The sequence below is a fragment of the Neopelma chrysocephalum genome, unplaced genomic scaffold, assembly GCF_003984885.1.
Source record: "Neopelma chrysocephalum unplaced genomic scaffold, ASM398488v2 Primary Assembly neopelma1_75, whole genome shotgun sequence".
NCBI lineage: Eukaryota > Metazoa > Chordata > Aves > Passeriformes > Pipridae > Neopelma > Neopelma chrysocephalum.
In genome coordinates this window covers 11,902,119-11,926,984 of record NW_020897736.1, presented here as the reverse complement: position 1 = coordinate 11,926,984, position 24,866 = coordinate 11,902,119, and the positions used below count along the sequence as shown (strand labels likewise).

At 48.0% G+C, this 24,866-nt stretch overlaps 1 protein-coding gene and 1 long non-coding RNA gene across 10 annotated transcripts in view; one reads left to right on the top strand and one right to left on the bottom strand.

The window, feature by feature from the left end:
* Positions 1-13,227, top strand: part of CERS3 (ceramide synthase 3) — a 46,646-nt gene extending 33,419 nt beyond the window's left edge. For all 7 annotated transcript variants that reach the window (XM_027688272.1, XM_027688270.1, XM_027688269.1 and 4 more), the window contains one exon: positions 9,796-13,227. In XM_027688272.1, the coding sequence (XP_027544073.1) occupies positions 9,796-9,927 (132 nt within the window). In that variant the 3' untranslated portion in view covers positions 9,928-13,227. The remainder of the gene's footprint in view (positions 1-9,795) is intronic.
* Positions 8,076-21,380, bottom strand: LOC113969931. 3 transcript variants are annotated; one of them, XR_003534976.1, is made up of 3 exons: positions 20,736-21,380; positions 16,212-16,333; positions 8,076-8,620 (listed from the first exon to the last, which is right to left on the bottom strand). It is a non-coding gene; the product is annotated as an uncharacterized LOC113969931 (long non-coding RNA). The 3 variants fall into 3 exon arrangements; XR_003534977.1 differs by having other exon boundaries at positions 8,076-8,446; XR_003534978.1 differs by lacking the exon at positions 8,076-8,620 and adding an exon at positions 10,463-10,554.
* Between the last annotated feature and the right edge of the window lie 3,486 nt (positions 21,381-24,866).

Sequence of the window (24,866 nt, the reverse complement as noted above, 5' to 3'; positions counted from 1 at the left end):
CTTTTTTTCCTTCTTTTGGAAGCAATTAAAAAAAATAAATCTATTTTCGGGATGTTTATAATGAGAAAATGAAGTTTAATGAGAATTAGCACATTCAGTGGGAAGTCCTTCAGTTCGGAAAAATGCCATATTACAGGAGTTAAACAGAGGACAGGGTTTATTTCCTATCCTAGAGGCATCTAAGTTTTGTTTTCTTTTACTTACATGCTTTGTTAGGCCTGTGCTGCCCCACGTTGGGGTGGTGGTAAAACAGACCCAAAAGGTGCACTTGCCTTAATTCCAAGTGGTTGTTTTAAAAGCAGTAACATATTTTGGAGGATAATGTTCATCTAGTTAGTTACAATTTCCTGACTGTGGAACTGGGAAGTTGTGGAAAAGCTTTTACTGGAGATTTTATGGTTCTAGGCTGGGAAGGGCCAGTGCACACTGATGTCCTGCTTTGGAGTTCAGGTTCTGTGAGTGGAGGATTAGCACAAACACAGGACAGGTTGAACTGGATTAGTAGGGGTTGGGTTTTCCCCATTTTGGAGGAAAACGGGTTGTGGAGAGGTTGAATTTGTTGGTTCTTGACAGATAAATATTTATAGCAGATTTTCTCATTAGGGGAACAAAATAGGACAAATGGAAACTTTTCCCTCTTACACAAGAAATCCAGTACATCTGGGAGCCTTCCCAGTTGGTTACAGTTATTGCCTTTGGAACCTGAGCTTTTCCATGGCCCGGAGAAGGGAGTTGGCCAGGCAGGTCAGCAGCGTGGAGGCTCCTGCCCCAGGAAAGGGAAATTACTTCCTGCTAGGACTGTCTTTCATCTGCATATTCCCCATTCTGCTCCAGCAATCCCATGAAGCCCAAGGCCTGGCTGCATGTCCCACTTCCTGCTGCCAAATTCATCCCAGGGAGGAGGGTGAGAGGCAGAGGAAGCACAGAAGAGTATGAGGTTTTCTGGCTGGTATTTACAGGGATGGGCAAAGAGCAGGGAAGCTGTTGGGAGCCTGGGAGTCCTTCCTGCCCTTCCAGCCTGACCCCAGCCATGGATATGGTCACAGTTGTGCAGCCCAGCAGAGTTTGGGAAAGAGGAAGAGCCACCAGTTCTTCTCTCCCTCTCTCTTCTCCTGCCTTCAACCAGTTTTCCTGGAACTGGGAGTTAAAAGGCAGATTTCTATTTAAATCTTTACTTTTTACTCCACATTCTGAAAGGGGTCAGCAGCTGAGCAGTGACTTCCAAGGAGGTTATGTTATATATGCTCAGTGCAAGGTATGTTATACCAAACACTAGAATATACTCGTCAGGTTTCAAAACAGCAACAATGTTCTTTGCTGGATTCTTGATTTTTTTTTTTAAATTTTTTTATAAACTCTGTTTAGAATGCCCATAATTCCACAACACCTTTCACTTGAATATTATGTAAAAATCAGGTATAGCTTAGAAAATTCAGGTTAAGGGCTGTTATGACCATTGTGGAGAAAAGAAATTATGAGAAATCGGAGAAAATAATTTCTAAGCATTTGATTGGAATGGGTGTGGGGGTGAAGGTGTGCTGGGGTGGGAGCACTGGGCCAAAGTACCCTTCCCCAGCCCTGCTGTGCACACACAGGACTGTGGAAGAGCAGCCTCAGCCCTCTGGCCAGAGTCCAACAACCTGGGGTGTGGGTGCTCCCTGTGGCTCCCCCGTGTCGGCCCTGCCATGACCGGGGCTGATGTGCTGCAGTCACAGTCTGCTCTGCCCAGAGCTGCTGGGTTGCGCTGCAGCAGGAGCTGCAGGTGACCAGTGCCTCTAAGAATAGCAAGTCCCAACCCCATAGAATTGTGAGGCAGTGCTCCCTGCCCTGGCTGCTCCCATGGTGCTGATCCAGGGCCAGGCTCTGGGCTGGTGGGAATGAGCTTGGCTCCCTGGGCTGGGGCAGTTTTCACCAGCAATGGATCTGCCCAAACAAGGACCCCCACCCCTCTCCACATGGTCCCTGGCACAAGGCAACTCTGCTTTGAGTGAAATCTAGTTAAATCCATGCTCTGAATGACTCTTTTGATGTGAAAGTTCCTAATTCAGGGAAAAGACAAATGTTGGTGAAGTTTTTGCTTTAAAATTAATTGCTTTACCTTGCTGTTCACTGACAGATTTTCTGGCTTCCCATGTTAACTGCTCGTATCTTTTCATTTTCGAGCAGGATCTTTATGAAATGTTCCATTTCTTGCTAGTTTTATATAGATACACTTATATAAAAACTATATGTATGTAATAGTGTGCATATGCATTTATTTTTTTGAATTGCCAAAAATCAATTCACAGAGCAAACCCTAAGCCTTTACAGAGCTTGTGATGCCTTCATTTACTGTTTTTAATATAGGCTGCAGAGGCTTGAATTGTGACTTTGTTATGAGGTGAATAATTCTTATACTTTCAGAGGGAGTCACTGAACTGCAGTCTGCTGAGTTGATTAAAAAAAAAAGATTGGAATAAAGCCAGTTAATGATAGCTTAATATCAAATGAGAAAGAAAGTTGTTCTGAATTGTATTTAAAGAAAATATGTTTCCTAGGAGTGCTCCATAATCCTTATTACAAGGCAGGAAAGGAGGAAATCCTTAAAAGGAGCATTCTGTCCTCTGCAACACAATTCTGGTGACGTTTGAGCAGGCACAGGACACTGCAGAGTTCACCCCAGCAGGAACAAAACAGGGCAGCCTGAGCAGTGTCTGTGTGACCAGGCAGGGATGGTGAAGCAGATGAGGGTGAGATTTGTCTTGTGTAGCTTAGGCTGTGCCCACCTCAAATTCCAGCCTCCTTCCGTAACCAGTCAAGGAATTGTGGTGTCCCCAGTGAGAATTCTGTGTCATTGGGCTCATTAATGAAACCACATCGAACTTTGTTCATTGGGTACTACTTAAAGTGTTCTGTGTCCAGCCTGGATATCAGGGTGTTTGGAAAGGCTGTATTTAAATGATTTTAGGTATTGTGATGTGAATATACATTTAAAAAAAGAAACACGTTACTTGTTAGGTATGTGACTGAAAATTAGATTGATGTTTAAGTATGGGCATAAAATTTAGATACATCACAACAGGAATTCAGTGGTTCCTAAGGATGGAAATAGAGAAATGGCCTCATTGGACAGAAATGCCTGTTGTTGCCTGGCTGTGTCCTTTGTGGTTTCAGGTTAGTCCAGCAGTGCTGTAAGGCTTCTGTAGGAATGTTCTTTAGCAGCTGTATTTCTTCAAAACATTCATTTTAAGAGCAGTATCAGACCTCACTGAGAACAGCACGAGTGTCTGATCAGCTGTTCTGTAGCCAAAACAGCTTTTATAAGGAGTAAAAGTGCGTGTTCTGATAAAAGTTCATACCACTGAACCCCTTGGCTTGAAGTCCCGTCCTAGGGTAAAAAGAAGTTCACTACAGAGAACAGCATCAAATGCCTGTTATGTTGTTCTTTGTTTCTTTGCCAGCTGTGGATTTAAAACTGGAATAATTCAGAAAGCAGTGGGACATTGTGACTCACTCGGTACCTCCTGGGCTTTGGACATTCTCGTAAAGCCCCGAGTGCCGAGTGCGAGGTTCAGGCACTGAGTTCAGTAACTCAGACTCTGAAACCACAGAGACCCCGATCAGCTGTAAACAATGATTTAGTTCTTCTCAACAGTCAGGGCATTAGAGCTCCAGTTCCAGGTGTGCTGTGCTGAGTGACAACACTAGGGAGGTTTTCTGGAGGTTAAATTTATTCCTTCAGTCAAAATCGGAGACGTGTTCTGGTAGTAACATCTAGTTTTGTAAGACTGTTCTTTTCAATATTTGTGGAATTAGTGTAACTTTTCTTTTAATTCTTCATGCATCATCTTTGAGTTCCCTCTGAAAACTGCCAGTGGAAAGCTTGGGGAATAACTATTACATAAAAGAGAAGTATTAAATAAGAGGAGTCTTTGCCACAAGATGTCCACTACAATTAATGTAGAAACTCTGCATCTTCATTTAAAAGCTGCAGAAAGCAGAGTCCAAATGTGCATCTTCCATGGAAGATGAACATTATTTATGTTGCCTGGTGTGTATATAAGTTGAAAAGGGAAATTTATTTCCCAATAAAATCTTCCAGGCTGGAAATACAGAACAGTTTGCTTGAATCCAAATGTATATTGCTTAGTCTCCACAGGAAAGTAAAGACTTATTAAGTCATATGTCAGCTGAGTTGAATTATTGATGTTGAATTCAACATGTTGAACTCAGAGATTCATCAACTTTATAGTATTATTTGTTAGAAAAGTACCCCCTTCTATCTCTTTGGACTGACTTTTTATTATCTCTCTTATTTATTATCTCTTTTATTTGAGGCAGTGGTTGCTGACCTGACTAATAGCTTTCATCTTTGTACTTCAAGTTGTTTCCATATGTGCAGGTGCTGTGGAATTTATTGTCTTTACATTGAAAAATCAAGATCTAGTCAATGCGTTTGTAGATGTTTAAATGAAAATATTCTTAAGGTAGAATTAGGGTACAAGATTTAGCACATGCTGATTTTAATAGAACATACATTTGAGGGTCAGGAAATTCCAACTTAAGGTTAAAGTATTTGAAAATCAAAAAAATCTAAATTTCACCAAATCAGAAAACACACAAAATTCTGGAATCAGCTGTGAATTCTTATATACATCTATACTTGGTAGGAGAAATCCAGTTAAATGTGTGGGTGTAAATTTTGCTTAACCCAAAAGATTTATTGTTTTTAGTCTTGTCCAGTCAGGGGCAAAATTGAAATCTTCTTATACTGCTGAGAAACCTGAAGTCAGTGTTGATCCCCCCAGGTGAGTTGGGTCTGGAGCATCTCCCAGCCCCCCTGTGGACATGATAAGAATCACAGAATGGGTTGGGCTGGAAGGGACCTTAAAGCCTGTCTCATCCCAGCCATGGGCAGGGACACCTTCCACTATCCCAGGTTGCTCCAAGCCCCCTCCAGCCTGGCCTTGGATACTTCCAGGGATCCAGGGGCAGCCACAACTTCTCTGGGCAACCTGTGCCAGGGCCTCACCACCTTCACAGGGAAGAATTCCTTCCCAATATCCCATCTAACCCTGCCCTCTGGCAGTGGGAAGCCATTCCCCCTTGTGCTGTCCCTCCATCCCTTGTCCAAAGTCCCTCTCCAGCTCTCTTGAAGCCCCTTTAGATGCTGGAAGGGGTGGTAAGGTGTCCCTGGAGCCTTCTCTTCTCCAGATTTTACACCCCCAGCTCTCTCAGCCTCTCTCCGTAGTTGTGCCATGAGGAGGATCTTGAACAGTCCCAGGCTGACCTTCCCTCCTCCTGCCCATGGTCAGGCACAGCGACCCGGCACCATCCCCTCCCACCCCGCTGGTCCCCTGGAAGAGCAAAGGAACATCCCCCCTCACTGTGCCCCCAAACTCCCACCAGGAATTGGTGGAGCAGACACTGCACTGTTGCCTTCCTAATGCCCCCTGCAGCACTGCAGCCTCTGGGGAAAGTGTGTGCCTTCCTCAGGGAGAGCCAGGGAGGAGCTGCACTGGAAGCTGGTTCATGACAAAGATGTTGTAGTGGCTGAACTTCACTGCAGAAGCACCTTCTGCCCAGGTGTCTCTCAGCCAGGTTCTCCTCTCTCTCCAGGCTGCCTCACTGCCTGTTTGTGGTTTGGGCCCTGTCATTACAGCAACAGCTTCACATTTGGAGACCTCAAATTGCCAATCTGCAGTAAAGCCGCACAGACCCCACTGTCTGTTTGCCAGCAAGTGCCCTTCCCCTTCTGAGGAAGCAGGAGGCACGTTCCTAAGGCTTCCTCACTGTTGGATCAATCCACGTTGCTACAATAGATTTTTTTCCTTTTTTTACACTGCTTGGCTCTGCCTTTCCCTCTGTTCTTACACTTCCCACTGGCACGACCGTGTGGCAGATCTGGAGCTGTGGCCACACTGTGACCTCAGCACGTGCTGGACAAAGATTCCATGTGCCCAGAGAAGGGGGGTGTCTGCCCAGCCCCCTTTCTCCACCAGTGATGTTCCAGTGGTGTCCCCAGCCCACGGGGTAGGAAACCCACCCTTCCATCTGTCCTTCTCCCGTTGTTCTTCTCAGCTGGAGCAGAGAGTGCAGGGCCAAGGGCTTCTCAAGAGGGAAGTGATCTCCGAGTGCTTTATGGAGAGACAGACTTGTACAAACAGGAGTAAATTCCCTGTTAGTTTAGATGGAGATTTGACCAGTATTTTTCTGCTTACAAGGGGCTGGGAGGTGGCCTGTGGAGTTTGCTCATCCCATAACTTCAAGAAGTTCATGGTGAAATCTCTTGGAAGGTCCTTTGCCAGTCATGTCGTGCTAATGACTTCAATGATACATGTTCTAACAGCAGTGAAATGCAAGAAGCCAAAACTACCTTAACAAACACGGTTCATTTAACTAAAAGAGGCAGACTGAGCAGCAGGTGGAAGGGTTAAACAAAAGGAAAAAAGATTATAAAAGTTTGCGGCTTTGGCTTCACTACAAATGGCCCTCTTGCAGCCTTTATAGCATTAGTGTTGCTTCTCATAAAGCTTGAAACCATTCATCCATTTAGAAAGATTAAATTGGTCAGTCATCCAGAACAGAAAATGTACACATCCATTTTGTCTGTTACCCTAAACCAGCTGAAGTACAATAAATGCACTTGATGCCATTAAACTAAAGCATTGAGTATTAATGATGCCTCAGCTGGGGGATTTACAGTTTGCCTGTGTTCCTGATGGTACATCCGTCTGCTGCTGCTCAGGGACAGTCAGAGCAGAGCCTTTGAGTTGGAAAACACAACTATAGTATATGATGTGAGGGGCTCAGAGGAAACATCTTGGTACTAAAGCAGGGAAAATCCTAGAAATGTTACAATTTTTGTTATTCTTAGAAGGTCGCAGTTAAAAAGCACAAACTTCACTTAGGATATCTTAATATATTTATAATGGTCTGTTAAACAGTTTGCAAAGACAGGTTTGTTTGGATTTCCAGTTGCAGATGAAGCTATTGCTATTTAAAGGCCTGTCACTTAAACAAGCCAGACAAAAATGGGCAGACTCTCCTAAAGCAGGAATTTGTAGAGGCACTTGGTCAGGAAGAAGTTTATTATTAAAAATATAATAAAAATTAGATTTAATTTATCAGCATTTTTTTCTTGATTAGTGTCAAGATTTCAGAAGTTGTATCAAGAAAATTTGCGATGGTTGCTTCAGAATACAAGGAAATTTAATTCCTGCTGCTTTGAAACCTGTAAGGCATTCCCTCAAACACAGGGATTTCCAGTGGGCTGGAAAAAACATGACATGTTTTTTAATTACTACATAAAGTGCCTTTAATCAGAGCATCCAGCTTGACACCATTAAAACTGGGAAGCAAACTCTATCCGAGTTTCCAGTTCCATGCTGGAAATGCCAGCTCATTCCTGCAGGAAACAGGAATCTATCCAATATTGGCTATCACTCAAAGCAGAGCAGATTGCCAGCTGTTCTTAAGCACGGGCTCGAGCAGCAGCAACTTCTGTGGAGCACAAGGAGGGGCTCCAAATGAAATATGCACTCCCAAACTTCCCTGACTATTCCCACCGAGCCCCAAAGTGCTGCTCCCTGTCCCTGCAGCCTCAGGGAACACTTCCAGGGAGGACACTTCCAGGGAGTCCAGAGGGTTCAGCATCAGACACTGTGCTTAGGATCTGTTTGATTTTTATTTTTTCTTTTTAATTTTTGTTCTGAAACATTTTTGGTGGCAGAAAAAGCAACAATCCTCCCCCCTCCCCCTCAGCATTTGTGTTTTACTGCAAATACAAACGGCAACACTACCGGGAGGGAGCGAGGTGATCTGAAAGAGCCAGAACCTCATAAATTGTTTGTGTGGGAAAGCCTGCCTTGCCTTTTCTCTAACTGATGGCATGCCAAGTTTATTTTACAGTATTTACAGTAAGATTTGTTTGTTTTGATACCCTTTGTATGTTGTTAGGGAAAAGGCAGAAGAAAATCTCCAGGAAATTTATAGTTTGTGATGAGACAGAGCTCAGGCTTTAATTTGCTTTCTAGCCCTGTACCTTTTACTGGGAGTGTAACATAGGAGGGGATATGAGATTGCAATTGGATGAGTTATTACTGAGCTGTTATTTATTTTCTCTGTATGAGTTTGGTGCTTAGGAAAGACCTCAGAGCAGCATGCTGAGGAAGTGGAACTGTTAGTTCACTCCGAGAGCAGATGCAGGATGGGCAGGAACAGCCCTGATTTCTCCTTCCTGCGTCACAGTCCTGACCTTGGCACAATGCTCCAGGAGCAGGGACAACAGGCAGACTCTGCCTGTCTAGTTGAGGTCCAGACAGATGACATGAGCACAAAATTATCCATTATGGGGTGGTCCCAGTGTGGCTGTGGGTTGTCTGTGCAAGGACTGACATTCCTGCCAGCTCCAGCACATGTGCTCTGTCAGGAGGAGAAGCCTCACGTCTCCCTCAGGACAAGCACCCTGTGGTACAAAAAGACATAAAAAGTGGTGCCTGAGAACATTTAGGAAGTAGGGAGTGTTTTCTTGATGTCCATCTTTGACTAGAGCATCCTGCCCCGAGTCTGCAGAGAAGGTCCTCCATTGGCATGGAAAGTCCTCCAGGCAGGCAGGTGCTGCTCGTGTGAGTTTGTTGCACTGCAAGGGAAATAGAGGTGTTGAGTTCAATGCTGAAGCCTTAATTGTTTGAATCAAACTTCTGAACACGTTGTAGGGGCTTGGGTTATGGCAGGAGCAGAGAAATGGGAGACTATGGTGTATTTTATGTGCTGTGACAAACAGGGGTGTCACCTCTCCCTGACCTTTGCTGTGAAACACTGGGGAGACACAAGGACTTTTCTCTGTAGTGGAAACGTTCAGTTTCCATGTTTGACTCCCTGGGATGAAGCCTGATTGCCAAATGTTAGGAGCTTCTCCTACGGAGCTGGGGAGGGATTTTCCCAAGGGCAGACTCCCTTTCATCCCCATTCTCCTGCCTGGCAGTTCCCTCAGGGATGGTATTCCAAAGATGTACACAACATGGCCTTCCCTGTGCCAGTGTTGATGTGCTGTGTACACCATGAGTGGGAAAGGGTATTTTGGGGTCAGCAAGTGTCTTGGAGCAAAGCTGGTGCCAGGAGATGCTGGCACAGCTCAGCACTGTTTGGTTTACACCTGTCAGCAGCAGGCAGCCTCTCAGCTCCTGTGTTTGGGTGAGTGTATTCATCATATTTAGCTTTTAAACAATATTCTTTTCATCTTCCCTGCACTTCACAGTTGTTAATTAATCTCACAGCACCCAGGGATTAATAGTAACACTTTACAGGGAGAAGCAGAAACGAGGAAAGAAGAGTTCAAGGTCATGGAAGCAGTTTTGTCTAAGGAACATCAGGTTTTGCAAGATTAAAGTGTTCTTAACTGGCCTCTCCTTGGATGTCAGCCTCCGTTTTGGGGGCAGGGAGAAAGTTTTGATATTTAATGTATTTAGAGCTCCCCTTTCATTTGTTCACTTTAGCACATATTTTTTGAGGCAAATGGTGAACAGTTTTGTCTCCAGAGGATGATGCTGAATTTCCAAGAAGTGAAATGTCTCATGTTCTAGAATTTTCATGCACCAGCTTTTCCTTCTGCAATTACAAATGGGGGTGCCTGAGTAATTAGATTAATTGGTTATTTTTTTAAAGACATTACAGAGATCCAAATACCCAGTTCACTAATAATAAGCTTGTCTGGAAGCCTTTTTGAAGGGTCTGCACTGACAACAGCACTCCAGTAACTTACCTGACAGTAACACTGCAAAACAGAATGTGCTCACAGTGCTTTCTTCTCCCTAGGACTTGAAAGATGATCGGAGTGATGAAGAGGAGGAAGACTCTGTCACAGATACTGAGGAGGAGTCCACAAAGAACGGCAGCAAGAGCAGCAGTGGGTCAAGCAAACACCTCCTCAGTGGCAGTCACCACTAGCCCTGTCCTGCCCCACCTCCTGCAGTGATTTCTGCTCTGGTTTCAGCCCAACCTACAGGATAGAATTTGAGTCAAAAGGCTTGTGAGAGACTGTGATTGATTTATTGTTGGCTACTGGACCTGGAAAAAAGCCCAGTTTAGAGGGAAGGGAGAAATTGCATCAAATGACAAAATGTGTTAATGACCCACTTTCTGAATCGTTGGGAAGTGTGTGGGAAGAGGTTTGGACACTGACAGTGCTCCACTAGGGCAGAGCTTAGGGGAGTCAAATAATTCAGTGTCCCACTGGTTTTCAATGCGATATATTCCATCAAACAGTTTAAATCACAGATGTTTTGGGGTAGGTAACTTAGTGTGAACTCCATTAGGAACCAGAATTACTCAATATGGGAAAAATCTGACAGTGCTCTGCAGGGACTGGCACTTCAGTCTTTACTCTTCAGTTGAAACCCTCATCAAAAATGATATTTTTTTAAGTTAGATTTCATTTCCTGGAGGCCGGAGGAAGCAAACATGGAGGAATTCAAATGACTTGCCTGTGAAGAGTTGGCTTCAGTGCAGAAATACAGTCTTTCTCTGAAATGTGCTGTATGATAGATAGGTCAAATATTGTGTTCTAAGATTTACCTGTTAAGGAAACCACGGTTAAAACAGCAAAACTCAGCCCTGACTCTCCACTGAGCTCCAGGTTTCCCAAATATCTTTCAGTCCTTTTGGCCCAGTGTTAGAACAGAAGGGGCAGTGGGGAGAGAAGAGAGTGAATGGAAATTGGGTCTTTTCACAGGTCCTTGTGCACTTACTTGTCTTCAAAACGCCCCCTGTTCCTGACACATCTTCAGCCCAGAGGGTTAAAAACAAATCTCATCCGGTCCCTTCTTGTGAGCTCCTTGGACATTGTGTTCTCTGGAGCGAGTGCTAAATTCTGATTTGAGGTTGTGGAGTGTTCACTGCAGGTATCCAGGCTTTGGGGACTGGCATGGAATGTCACACTGTCAGTGCTGTGGGTTCATCTGGTACCAGGATCTGTATTTCCATCTCTGCTCTGTTATAAAATGGGGAATCACATAAGTCAGAGCCAAACTTAGTGTGACTTTGGCCACATACCACTGTTTATCTGTAAGCAGTGGAGGAACAGTGGATGTTTGATCAGTTCCCCAAAGTGCCTCTATCCTAAATTTGCCCCTCTTTTCTAAATCCAGTGTGGAGTGCAGCAGCATTTTCAGTCCCGGGGCTTTCCAGGCAGAGCCTGGGCCTTGTAAACAGGGTGGTGCCAGTCTCACTTCCAGCTGCATGAGCTCACAAGGCCATAAATGATTGGTGTCATAAGTTTTTAGAGGCTCTGCATGTGATTCTACAGTAGCTGAGATCATCTGGGGAGCTAAATCCAGTAGCCTGATGGAGGCCAGGGGAGCAGGGCTAGAACAGCCCTGGAGCAGAGCACTTGGTTCGGGAAGGCTCCGCTTCCCTTGGGCTGCTCAGGCAGGAATTGGTGACCTACAGGAAGTGTGACATGACTGACTTGTTTTCCCAAGATTTCCTTGGCAAGGGGGATGTAATTCAGTGACTGAAGCATTTGAAAGAAGGGGAAATGTTTGGGATCTCAGATATGAAGAGAGGAGTGTTTTCTGTGCAGGTACAAGAAGCTGTAGAAGTGCTTTGTTACAGAGGCTTCATTTTTTGCAGTGTTTGATTTTTTACTTGCATTTTGGACCAGGTAATACCCCAAACATGCCTGTTTTACCACACAGAGAATTCCACTGAGGAAGGAGCATGGCCTACAACTTCTGAGAAGGATGGGAGATGTGTGCTGGTGGAATGGGACCATCTAAAGCAACTGCTGAGTTTGGCAGGGGCACAGTTGCATATCAGGGCCTGTTTATTGCCTACATGAAAAACACTGGCCTTTCCTAACAAAACGTGGAAATCCAGCATCTTGGAGGCTTTACGCTCCCTTGGAGAGACAACTGTGCTTTCTTTGAGATGTAAAGGAGTTTTGGGAGGTGGCCAGGGTATTATCATTTAATTGTGGTGCCAGAAGCTTTCCTCCTATGACTAGGAAAGGAATTCAGGAAAGGAAACACAAGGAATGATGTTGTCACAGGAATGAGCCTCTGAACAACTACTGATTTTTAAACTGGAATTTATAGTCTCCTTGAGGCCAAACCTTGCCCTTTCTGCTCAGGACAAGCCTCCCACTGAAGCCAATTAACTCAATTGGAGTCTTGCCTAGGAGAAATTTTGGATTGCAGTTATCCAACCTAATTGCCAGAACTGTTGTTCTAAGTCAGTGTGAAACTGGGGTCTTCGAGGAAGAGCAAAAGGTAGATAAATACACTCAAATGTAAAGCATTGAGGCAAATTTTGGGTGAGTACAGAAGAATATGGAAGAAAAAAACATCCTGAGGGTGAAGATTATCTGGGCACAGTAAAAACCAAATAACTCCATCGTGTGTCAGTGAGGGGTGTCGAGGGCAGGCCGTGAGAGCCCTGCCCAGGGGTTCCTGCCATGGCCACGCAAGGGATTAGACCTAAACAGTCTGAATGTAAAGCTCTAAGAACTGGGAATAAATACCCATAGCACAGAAAGAAGTGGGAATGGATTGTGACAGTGAGACTAGATGTATCTCCCCTGTTAACATCAGATTGGTCATCCCTGAAGTTATGGGAGCTTCATTTTCCACTTGTTACTGATAGAAACCCAGAAACAAGAAGCTGAGCTCACGGGGACACAATAATTGCCAAAGAAATTCATATCATGGTGCTTCAAGATTTTCAGTCTATTCAATGCAATGCAATGAAAATTCAGCCATAACATTTTTATAATCTTGGTGTGAAAAGAGTCTCCAAATGCAGGTGCAGAAAAGCTGTAGGTGTGGCTGGGAGCACAGACTCTGACACGTTATTGTCACCATTTCACAAAGTGTGTCCTGGTTCAATGAGGTTACACAGTGCTTCTGGCTTTGCTTTGTCAGTCTGACCATGCCAAAATATTTCTGATAGTTATAGACTGAAAATCAAATCTTAGTCCTTCAGACTCAGGGGATACTGTTCTGTTCCATTTAATTTCTCTGTCTTTAGTTCAGGTATTCCTGTCCACGTGTACTACGCTGCCTCTGTACTTATTTCATACTTAGATTTATCAGCCTGCTCTGGATTTGATTTACAGATCTCCTTTGCTCCACAGAACTCATTTTCTCAATTCATATTATTTGGTATAATTATCTTTTTTTGTTGTTCTTAACACCACTGACTTTGCCTGGTCAGTTGTGATACACATCACAAATAAATATTTTTTGAAAACAGGTGAGGATTTCCTTGTTTTCCCTGTCCATCCCCTCCCAGCTTTCCAATGAGAGCCCATTCAGGGGTGAATTCCTTACTCTTCCAAGTTTTTCCCTTGCCTGGAAAAGGCTGGATGACCCACAATCTTCATAAGAGGTAGCAGCCATGGCTGTAAATGATCTTGTGTTTTCCTGAACAATTAATGAACAGAGAGGAAGGAAAATTAATGGGGCCCTCATCCATCACTTGTATTATTCAAGACTTATGCTTTGATTAAAGTACTTGACAGTGGTCCTATGTACACCAGGAACTACTCCCTCTGGAATGTTGCATGAGGTTGTATCTCTACTCAGCTGGGTTTTGAGGTGGGATTATCAGTGGCTCATCATAAGAACACTTGAGGCAGCTCAGACATGGATCTTCAGCTGGCAAAAGCAGGAAAGCTCTATGGAAAACAAGCTGTGCAGATTTGTATCAGCTGAAAAGCTGTTCCATATTTCTTCTTTCCATTTGTGCCTCCCCGGTTGGGAGGATCGCAGAGGTTCTGACTTGCTGTCTCCTCCCATGGGCAAACAAACATAAGGGAAGGTGTTCCAGCCCAAATAATGAACTGTAGCAGAATGCTTTGGTTTTATTAGCTGAATTCTTTCTTTTTTTCTTTTTTTTAAGCTTATGGGTAAGAATAAAGTAGATGGAAAACAAATCGAGCAGGGCTGTGTGAGTTTTGGCTACAAGCAACTTGCAAACTGTGAAGAATAAAAAAAGAAGTTGCTGATTTAGGAAGAAAAACACCATCTCCACAGGCACTTCCCCCAGCTGTGGGATTGAAGAGCAGCACATCCCCAGCGGGCAGGGATGACATTCCATGCTGAGCACACGGACACAGCCCAGGAGGGAGAACTCCAGAGCCTTTTGTACAGAGCAGCACATGAGCCAGCAATGTACCTGTGAGCTGATTCCATCAGTCATGTTCAAAATCCCTGGAAATGCCTCTTCCCTGCCAGTTTGATGGGGTCCCTCCAGCTCTGTGTCTCTGTAGAGTTTGAGCTTTGGCTGCCCAATGGACCTTGAGGAGGACAAACACTTCTGAGCTGTTGGAGGTCACACAGGAGATCTGTATTCCCACTGAGAATGGCATTTCTGCTCAGGAACTGTGTGGAATCTTACCTGAAGGCCATCAGGGACAGCAAGGTGGCCCTCGAGGGGCCAGCATCGCAGGGAAGAGGTGAAGCCCTGCCATCAGTCCCTTGTCAAGGACTGGGATTCCCAATCAAGGAAAGGGAGGTGATCACACCAGAGTGAACTTCACCCAAAGAGCTTCAACTGGGGCTCTGAGAGTTTATTTGACTGAAAGAACCCCCTGTGGGACTACCTGAAGTTTGTGCCTTAACAGAAGACGAGGCTGAAAGCACCACTGTGAGCTTCAACAGAGGACTCTGCAAACACAAAGTCATAACAACCCATGTAGGATAATGTTGTTGATGTTCCAATAGTCCGAAGATTTATGAAAATAGCTTCTATTTACTCAGCTGGAGAGAGCCCTGTTCTCCTGAGTTTTGTTACCCCATAAAGCATTCAGAGGAGACCCCATAATCATTTCAAAGTCAGAAACATTAAGTGGAATAACAAGTATAAACCCTCTCCACAGTGACTTTGAAGTGCAAGAAGCATGGCCTTGTAGCCTGGAATATTGTGGAATATTACTCTGCTTTGAGCCGGGTGGGAAGAAACAGCTCCCAGGCAGTTGTTTCAGGTGGTGAAAAGTCCGTAGTTTTCCTCCCACAGAAGAAGCTGGTCTAAAAGAAGTTAAAGTTGAGCAGTAAAATAGGTGATTAAATTCCCACTGAAATTCACAGGAGCTTTTCCCATGATACTGATGAGACTTGGATCCAGACCTCCTGTGACCAGGCACAATGATAAGGACAGCAGGGCACAGCCCCAGTGCTTCGCCTTCCTGTAGCCCTGGGCAGAATCCTCCCTGGAAAATGAGATCTTCTGTCTGCAGGACACTCTGCAGGACACTCGCCTTCACCTCTTCCCAGACTGGGCATGTATCCTTTGAAAGACATTCCTGGGAAAGCAGTCTTCCCTTTTTCAAGGCAGAAATCTCCCTTCCAGCAGAGAACTCTGCCTCCAGGACAACTCCTTTCTGTGAGCACTGGCTGATTCGGGTTGAGCCCAAACAATGAGTTCCCAGAGCAGGAGGGAAGGCAGGAGGATCTGGGAGAGGCTCCTTTAGAAAGATCCCAGTATGTGAGTGAGGGGACAGGGAGGGCCTCGCTGGGGCTGGGCCAGGAGCCCACTGGAGTCCAGTGGAGCCCAGCAGACCTGCAGCTGAGGCAACAACCCCACGGGTCACCTCCAGTTGCTGGGGGAGCCTGACTCCCCCTTGGACCTCAGCGTTGGTTTTGTGCTTTTCCTGGCTGACTGAGAATCCCAGGAGTCCTAGAAGGGCTCCTGGAAGATTTGTGTGTTTGCTTTCTACAACCAAGAGCAGAAGAAAGCTGTAAAAAGGCCTTCCTAGTGCACCTCTGGGTAAGTGTCTGAGTTGTGTTGTGGGCTGTGTACAGTGCGGGAGAACTCCTGGTATTTCAGGACAAGAATCTGTAGGAAGCAGGAGCTAAATCTTATCAGGTTGTGCCAAGTCTTATCAGGCCTTGCAAATCCTACCTAGTTCCTTTGCTGAGGAGGAATTATTCAGCAACCAAAGAATGTTGGTTTTTTCCCTATTGCAAGGGGCAGTGAGGTCAGGTAGTGGTTGTGTTTGGAGCTTTTTTGGAACCCTTTGGATCCTGCAAGGATGGCACTTGAGCAGAGCACAGGACACTGTAGCAGGAGCCCCTTTGGCCTGAAGTGAGGACTGTTCTATACCCACACAATTCTGCAGGGCACGCACAGCATTTAGTGAACCTGGGAATCGCTTCCCACCGGTTCTGGCTGCCCTGGGAGAGCCCAGCGCTGCCGGGCTGTACCTGCTGCTCGTGGAACATCCCAATCCCTACCTGTGCCATCACCCGCGGTGGTGACCTGGTCATTGCTGCGAGGCCCCACGAGGTGGCAATAGCAGGACACGGCTCCCGTCGGGACACGGCTCCGGGGAGCGCTGCTGTCCGTCCTTCTGCCCCTGGAAACAGAGATTCGATTGAATCATAGAATCACAGAACCAGCCGGGTTGGAAGGGACCTCTGAGATCATCAAGTCCTACCCTTGATCCACTACTGCCGTGGTTCCCAGACCATGGGCACTAAGTGCCACATCCAGTCTCATCTTAAACACCTCAAGTGACGCAGAATCCACCACTTCCCTGGGCAGCCCATTCCAATGCCTGATTACTCTCTCTGTAAAGAATTTCTTCCTAATAACCAACCTAAACCTCCCCTGGCAGAGAATATCGGGGTGCAAACTTCTTGCAGCTGTTAATTTCCACTTGGTTGATCTCTGACTGTGAAACAAGTGTCTGGTGTGTCGCTGGTAGAAGAGCACTTACAAATTTTGCTGAGAGTGTTTGGTACCAATTCCAGTCCCGGGGTTTGGTTCCAGTCCATAGGACTCCAAGGGTTGGTATCTACCTGGGTGTCACCAGTGCATATTCCTTCCTTTACAGCTGCTATGGCTGGTTTCTGCCCAGAGAAAATTCAGAGTTTGGGCTTGGGGTCCACGAAAGCTGTGACCCTGGTGGGTTCCCAGCTGTGCTGAGCCCTGGCTGCAATGGCCCCCTGACCAAGCACACACAGCCTGCACACTCCACACTCCCCGTGAGCATCAGCAGGGAAAAGGGATCCCTTGGTCTAAACAAGCTCCTTTAATCCCATTTGGCACAGCCCTTGTGGTCAGGCTGTGCTCAGCTATGGCTGTGCAGAGAGCTGGGAACTGGTTTGCTTTGATAGCAGGATGGAAAATTTCCATGGGCTTTGTCCATGGCTGTGGATGGACAGGAGGTGCTCGGACGCTATGGAATGTGGGTGGCAGCCTCCATGGTTCCCATCTGAGCCCAGCTCTTCCCTAGGATTCCTGTTCAGAGCCAGGAGACAGCCGGATTTGTCTCGCTAGTTGAAGCTTCGAGGTTGCCTGCCTGGCACTCTCCGTGAGGGGTTTCCATGGGCTGTGCCCAGCTGTGGGTGCAGTTCCCTCCATCCCAGCTCACAGATGGTGCCAGTGGGAATCCTCACTGCCAGCAGGTGCTCTGAAAACACCTCCTCTCCTTTCCTGCCTGTGTCCAGCCCAGGAATCCCGACCGCCGGCACTGGAACAGTGCTGGAGTGACGCTGATGTTTTGCTGTTCTGAACAAACACTTGTGACTGAGCCAAAGTGAGCTGCCAGCTCTGCTGGGAGAGAGGAGCCAGCATCAGAGGAGCATCTCCATTCTGTTCCTGGGTCACTGTAGGGCCTTGCAAAACGTGACAATATTGGCCCCCAATGGGCTGGGATGAGGTATTGGTGGCTGTTGCTGATTAGGAGCAGGATGTGTGTCAGACTTGAGGAGTGTTGCTCCCTCCAGACCTCTCACAGTTCGTACCCAGTGACTCCAGGCAGGCTGTGCTGACGTGGGCAGTTGGGTTTCCTCGCTGGAGGAAAAGGGAGCCCTTGCTGTCCCTGAGGAGAGTGTGACAGGCACAACCCCTGTCAAGGTGCACAGCACTGCAAGTGTGGCCCTGCAGTGGTCACAGCACATCCTGCCTGCCCTGCTCCCTTATCCCCTGAGAACAAACACGCTTTTGCTGCTTCAGGGCAGCTCAAGAGCCCAAAATATGGGGCTGTTTCCCCAGATAGGTGCTCCAAGTGACCCCTAAGCTACACAACTAACATTCCTGGGCAACATCAGTTGACCAAGGCGAGGCTGGATGGAGTCCTGAGCTCCCTGGTGTCCCTGCCTGTAGCGGGGGCGTTGGACCCAGATGATCTTCAAGGTCCTTTCCAACCCAAACCAGTCTAGGATTCTATGATCCTACAACCAGACATCCCAGTTTGCATCTCCAGGCTGTGGAGCTCAGAGTGAAGTCTGTGGGACAGCATGTGCTGGAGGCTGAGTGCCCACACCTCCCTTCCTGCTGGGAGGGTTTGTCCTCCTGGGACAGCACTGGGAATTTCCTGACTCACCTGGGGGTGATGGGAAGGGATTGTAAAGACCAACTGGTCCAGAAGGGGAGAACTGCAGAGCAGCCAGGAATGGGGACAGGGAATGCAAATTTAAATTTTTAAAATTTTTATTAATTTTTTTAAATTTAAAATTAAATTTTTAAAAGCAGTCAGAGGTTTTGTGCTGTGAACTCTGCACTGCCTCTTTCAATGGCATTACAGTAAACTTCTGCACAGCTCTGCATCCAAACTGAGAGCAATGAGGAAAATCATCACAAACCTGAGTAAAGGACTGGTTCTGTGGGGAAGAGTAATTCTGAATATTGCTGGTCCTGTCACTGCTCATGGATAAAAGGTGGAGGTTTTTGATTGCTGAATTGCTGTAAAAGTTCAAATGGTTTGACAAAGCTTTGAGGGCAGCTTGGGAGCCTCTTGAATATGAGACAAAAGAAGGGTTAGACAGAGCCCCAGTGACCTGAGCACACAGGCTTGGGGCTGTTTCACTTCCACAAGGGAAAAAAGGTGTTCTACAGACCCAGATCCCAGCTGGGCGGCCAGAGGGGTTTGGCCTTGGGACACAGCCCTTCCCCAGCTCTGTGCCACCATCCAGCGGTGCCTGTGCCTGGGGCACAGCCCTTCCCACCTTGGCCTGTCCCCCCCACAGTGCCTGGCTGTGGTCCCTCATCTCCAGGGATGGGAAGGGGCCTTCCTGGCTGGAGCAGAGCCGGCTCCCGTGCCGTGACCCACCTCGGAGCCCCCGCCTGCTGCGGGCCCCTGACCCCGGCAATCCCCGCTCCTGGGGATATCGAGTGTTCTGTTTGTTTTGCAAGTGTAATTGGCCAAGACGCTGTGAAGGGAGGAGAGAGTGCTCCAGGGAGAGGTGTTAAAGAAATAGGAAAACATTATCAAGAGTGTTTTAAGTCAGCAGTTCCCCTTATTAGTGCTTTCATGGGGGAAAGGAGCCACTTTAGGTCTGTGCAGTTGCATTGGGCCACCAGGTCCAGGCTCTAGTAGCCATCCTTGCAGGTGGATGACCTGCCTTGACACTCCCCTTAGCATCACCTCTGTCCCTCTTCCAAGCCATGCACCACCTTCCTGCTTTACCAGTCTCCCCCTCTGGCTCCCTGTGCCCTGCTGCAAGGAATACGCAGAGAAGGAGGAGCCTTATATGAAATATGTGGTTTTGGGGATGATCCTTGTCCAAGGCAGGTGTTGGATACAAAGAGAGATGACTGAGAGGAGATGGGGAACACCAGACGTGGGGTATAGCCAGATGAGGAACAGTGCAGGGACAGAGGGAGGTGGTGCCTGCGTGAAGGGCTTTGCTGGTGTCAGCTCCAAGCATTCAGAACTTCTGCCTCCAAAAAAAAAATTAATCAACAGCAAAAATTTTGAGAAAGGATTATTTTAAACAATCCCATGGTTGAGAACTTCTTAATTTGCTCCTGGGCAATAAACCTCCAGGCTTCTCACAGCTCACATTTCCCAGCCTGTCAGGGGGTCAAACATAGAGTGATGGAGTTAAACGAGAAATCAATCTCATGATTGCAGGAGCCAAGGTCTGGAGGGGAAAAACCCAAACAAACCGTAAATCGGAACAAAAGAAAGTGCCAGCTATTCCCAGGTTCCTGATAACATCACCAGAAGTGGCAACACTGGACTTCATGAAAAGCCTGGCTGAACTTTAGGGTCAGCCCCAAACAACGAGAGCTCTTTCCTTTGTCCCCTCGTCCCCGCATGCCTGGGGAGTGACGTGTGGCTGCTCGGTGTGGTGGGTGCTGGGATCTGTGCACAGCTCTCCCACCCCACACAGACCCTGCACTGGCCCTGTCTGTGGTTAAACCCCCCCCCCCATGGCCAGGCTGGAGGTGGTGGGGCTCTGACATTTCCATCTCTGCCCGAAGCCTGTGGGAGGGAGCGGATCCTCCCGGCTCCCTGCAGGGGAGCGGCTCAGTTGTGAGCACGTTCTGTTACATCCCTGACTTTTCTCACCCACCGTGGCCTGTGTGCAATGTCATTCTCTGCTCCTGACAGTGTTGCACCCTGATCCCTCCAAAGGTGTGCCAGGGCAGCAAGGATACCTGGGAGGTTTTGTATGGACAGGAGCGGCACCAGGGTGGTAATGTCCCAGATCTCCATGTCATGGCAGGTGTGAAGCAACCCTGAGATTTCAGGGGTCTGTTCCTCAGCCCCCATCCCACAGGATTGTTTTTCTTCTCTTTTCTCTGTTTCCCATGGAAATAGGGTGTTTTTCCCCATTGCTGGGAGGCCTCTGGAGATAGGCAGGGGGGAAGTATCTGTGGGGAAGATCATGGAAAACCTCATGGAATGCACTCGCTGTTTGTCAGACAGACACAGTCAATGAAAGGAAACTCCCTGTGACAAAAGGGACCTTTGTCAGCCCCTGGATAAACTCTCTGCTTTACAGGGACTCCTGCCATGGACCTACCTGAGCTGAAGCAGGCTGTGTGCTCCCCTGAGGACACAGGTGCCACCTCCAGTGTCACAGTCACTTTTCTTTCTGCTCTCTATCCCCAGGAGCTCATGAACAGACTGTCCATTTTCAGCCAGACTTGACAGGGATGTCCCAGAGGGAGTTTTTCTCTCGCAGGCTTGGGAGAATTCAGGCTGCTGGAAGGAAAAACCTCCTGACTGCCTCTGCTGAGGGCTGCATGAACTGTTCCAGACACTGGAGACTCCACTTAGAATCGTTTAGGTTGAAAAAGACCTTAAAGATCATTGTGACCACCTGTAAGAAGTGAATCCAACATGAAGCAGCACAGCCTGGAATACCCTGTATCCAGGGAAGAAGCTTTAATGGAACCTCTGGCTCCCAGTGTAAAGCCAGTCTGTAGGAAACCCACTGCTGGCACCTCTGGAACTACTTGTATTTATTTGGTTGATGGTTTTAAATTACAAAAGAGCTTTTGTTGGTCCCTACTTGTCATTAAAACTGGCTCGTGGTTTTTTGGGGGGTCATTTGCACAGGTAACAGCAGCACCTGCCAGGTCCATGCCTGACCAGTCTGGCCAAGCTCTGCAGCCTCTGGAGGGGAAGAAATTCTGGATCCCCAAAGACCTCGGTGAGGAGAGGAGCTGCAGGGAAAGCAGGGAAGGTATTGGAGTGTCTCAGCAGGAGAGGAGCTGCAGGGAAAGCAGGGAAGGCATCAGAGTGTCCCAGCAGGAGAGGAGCTGCAGGGAGAGCAGGGAAGGCATCAGAGTGTCCCGGCAGCAGAGCAGCACCTGTGAGGTTGGGATTGCCCACTTAGGACCAGGACAGGAAGGGTTTGGAAAAGGGTGGCTGGAGAGAAGGGAGAAGGCTGAGCAGTGGCCAAGTTAACCCTTCCCATGCTGGCATTTTCCAGGCAGGGAGCCAAGTGACTGCTCGGGAAGATGGATATAACACATGTCTGCAGTCTCCAAAGGGTTATTAACTGTGCAATAATGGCCATGAAACTTGGCTTCCTCGACGTACATTTAATATTGAAAGAAAAAAATACAACACCATTTTCAGAGGGGGGAGAGGGCTTGTTTCCTAGGAACTGCAGGGCCAAATCCACCTCTGTGATGGTGAGAGGAGAAACACCTCCCCACACACGGGCTGGGAGCAGGGGAGCAATGCAACCACCACAGCAGGACCACGGCCCCCTCCAGCCACACGAGTTTATCCTTATCAGGAACAATTTCAAGGCATTTCTGGAAAGCCCGTGGTGTTCAATTAATAAAGAGAGTCTGTGTCTCACTGGAGCTTTGGGATTTGGATTCAATAAAACCACTGCTGCTCCTAAGACAGATTCCTCTTTTGTTGTGTGGGTACCTCTGGGGGCTTGTCCCTCGCTCCTGGCTCCAGCCCTTGCCAACACTGAGGTCTGCCTGGGATGTTGCCCCTGTCATGGGGCGTTGCAGCCTCTTGGGCTCCTGTCCAGATGCTCTGAAAGTCTGGGATGCTCCACAGGGAGTATCCCTACTCCAGTGCAGTCTGTGCCAGCCAGCCCAGCCACTGAGCGAGTTCTTCCATGCAGTAAGTTACAGACTTCTCTTTATTAGTGCCTCTCTTCCCCCACACTATTAAATTTATTCTTTCTCTGTATTGTTATTATTTTTTGGCAGAGGACTTTGGAAGGTGGGAGAAAGGATCTACTAGAAAGTTAAACAAACCTAAGCCCCCCCCCCAAACCCTTCTGAGGGCAGAGACAAGGCACCAGCTCTGATCCCTCAGCAAATGAAGTCAGCTGGTGGTCTGGGTTTAAACGTGGCTGTTGAGGGCTCAGGCCAGGTTTGGCAGCTCACAAATCAAGTTGCCTCGTGGTTCCCAGGAGTGGAGGGTTGCCACGGGTGGAAGGGCTGTGGGGGAGCTGCTGTGCCAGCCAGAGCCCTGGCCCCGGGGGGACACACTGAGATTGCTGGTTCACAGCAGGTCAGGAGGGAATTTCAGGCTCTGAGGTTTTGTTTTCCATGTTATGTTACACTATTGACATAGAGCAAGGCAGCCCCAAACTGAGTTTTTGTCTCCCTTGAATGAATCAGGGCCAGTCCCTTTGCTTTAGAAACTTCTTATTAGAGAGCAGAGCGAGCCTTGAAAGAGAGAGGGAAACAGAGAGCTATTAAATCTCACCTGCTCTCAAACTGCCTCTGTCCTTCTACAGGAGCAGCTCTCAAGGAAAACGTGCTTCTTGCTGCCTGTCCAATGCCTGGAAGAAAGAAAAATGTATTAACACACTCATGTCCCTTGTCCTAAATTCAAACAGCCCTTTTCTCAGCACTCCCGCAGCTTCCTGCCCTCCCAGGGATGAGCGTCCAAATCTAATTCCTCTTGCTTGAGACTCAGAGCCATTACCACTGTCAGTACTGCTCTGGACAACTCTTGTGGAAGTGCTGCAGGGAGATCTGCCAGAGTCATTCACACTGTTTTATGGGTCTTCCTTTGAATTCTTCTACAATTTCAGGAAAAAAGTTGCAGATTTTTGCAGAAGTTTAAAGTCTAAGACACTGCTCTGCTGGGCCACCAAAGTTTAAAGCTGCTAACAGGTTGGGTCTTGACTGCCTTCCACGACTCAGCCATGCCAGGAGAGCAGAATCCAATCCAAAGCCCACTGACTGCAGTGGAAACCTTTTGCTCTTGGAAATCACCCTACTGCTTCCAACAGCCCCTATCCAAGCTGGCTTTTCCTGACTCCTGCACGGCTGAGGACATGCAGGACGTGGCCCAACCAGGTGGGAAGGAGCTTTGGTGGCTGCAGGACCGCAGTGCAAGTGGGAATTGGTAGCAAAAATCAATTTTTATATCTCTTGACCTTTATGCACTTGTTCCTTGTTTTATCCATGTGGTAAGTGCTTCAGCAGTAGGCGAGATCACTGCCCAACATCTTAGTGTGCTCATATATTGTATTCTAAGATGACTCTGCTTGAGCAGGGAAGTTGGACCAGATGCCCCAACATGACCTGTGATTCTGTGATATGGCCAACTTTGGTTTTTTCCTGGTCCTCTGAGCCCTGGGATTGATCCTGCAGATGGTGGTCGGAAAGAATAAGTGAGTTTTTCAAGTGAGCTTCCATAGCAGTGTCAAAATCATTTTTGTGATGAAAACCGGGTAATGCAGCCGGTCAAGGGAGGGGTTGTCCTGCTCTGCTCTGCACTGGGGCAGCCTCACCTTGAATATTGTGTTCAGTTTTAGTCACCACAATATAAGAAAGATATTAAGCAATTAGAGAGTGTCCAAAGGAGGGCAATGAAGGTGTTGAAGGGCCTGGAGGGGAAGCTGTGTGAGGACACTGAGGGCACTTGGTGTGTTCAGCTGGAGGAGACTGAGGGGAGACCTCATTGCAGTCACAACTTCCTGGGGAGGGGAAGAGGAGGGGCAGGCACCAGTCTCTGCTCTGTGGGGACTAGAGACAAGAGCTGAGGGAAGGTCCTGAAGTGGTGTCAGGCGAGGTTTAGGTTGGATGTTAGAAGGCACTTTCCCCAGAGGGAGGTTGGGCACTGAACAGGCTCCCCAGGCAGTGGTCACAGCACCAAGGCTGACAGAGCTCAAGGAGCATTTGGATGATACTCTCAGACACATGATGTGACCCTTGGGGATGGTCCTGTGCAGGGCCAGGAGTTGGACTCGATGATCCTTGTGGGTCCCTTCCAACTCGGCAGATTCTATGATTCCGTGAAAACATGACAGGGCAGACCAGCAGCGGGCTGCCCTGTACCAGAGCCCTGTGGTGATCCGGGTGGGATGTTTCCAGCGGCTCCACGGCCGATGGGAACCTCAGAGCGGCCCCGGTTCCCGACCCGGCCGCGGGTCCCTCAGGCCCGGCCGGGGCTCCCTCAGGACCTGCCGGGGACCCCTCAAGCTCCGCGCCCGGGGCAGGAGAGGGCGCCCCCTGCCGGCCGCCCTCCCCGCGCACGTGCACCCTCCCCGCGCGGCCCCGCCGGCCCGCAGCCAATGGGAGCGCGCGGGGCGTGTCCCGCCGGGCGCGGCCGCCCAATGGGCGCGCGCAGCCGCGCCGGCGCGGGGCGCGGAGATGGACGCGGGCCCGGCGGCCGGCGGGGGGCGCCCTCTCCTGCCCCGGGCGCGGAGCTTGAGGGGTCC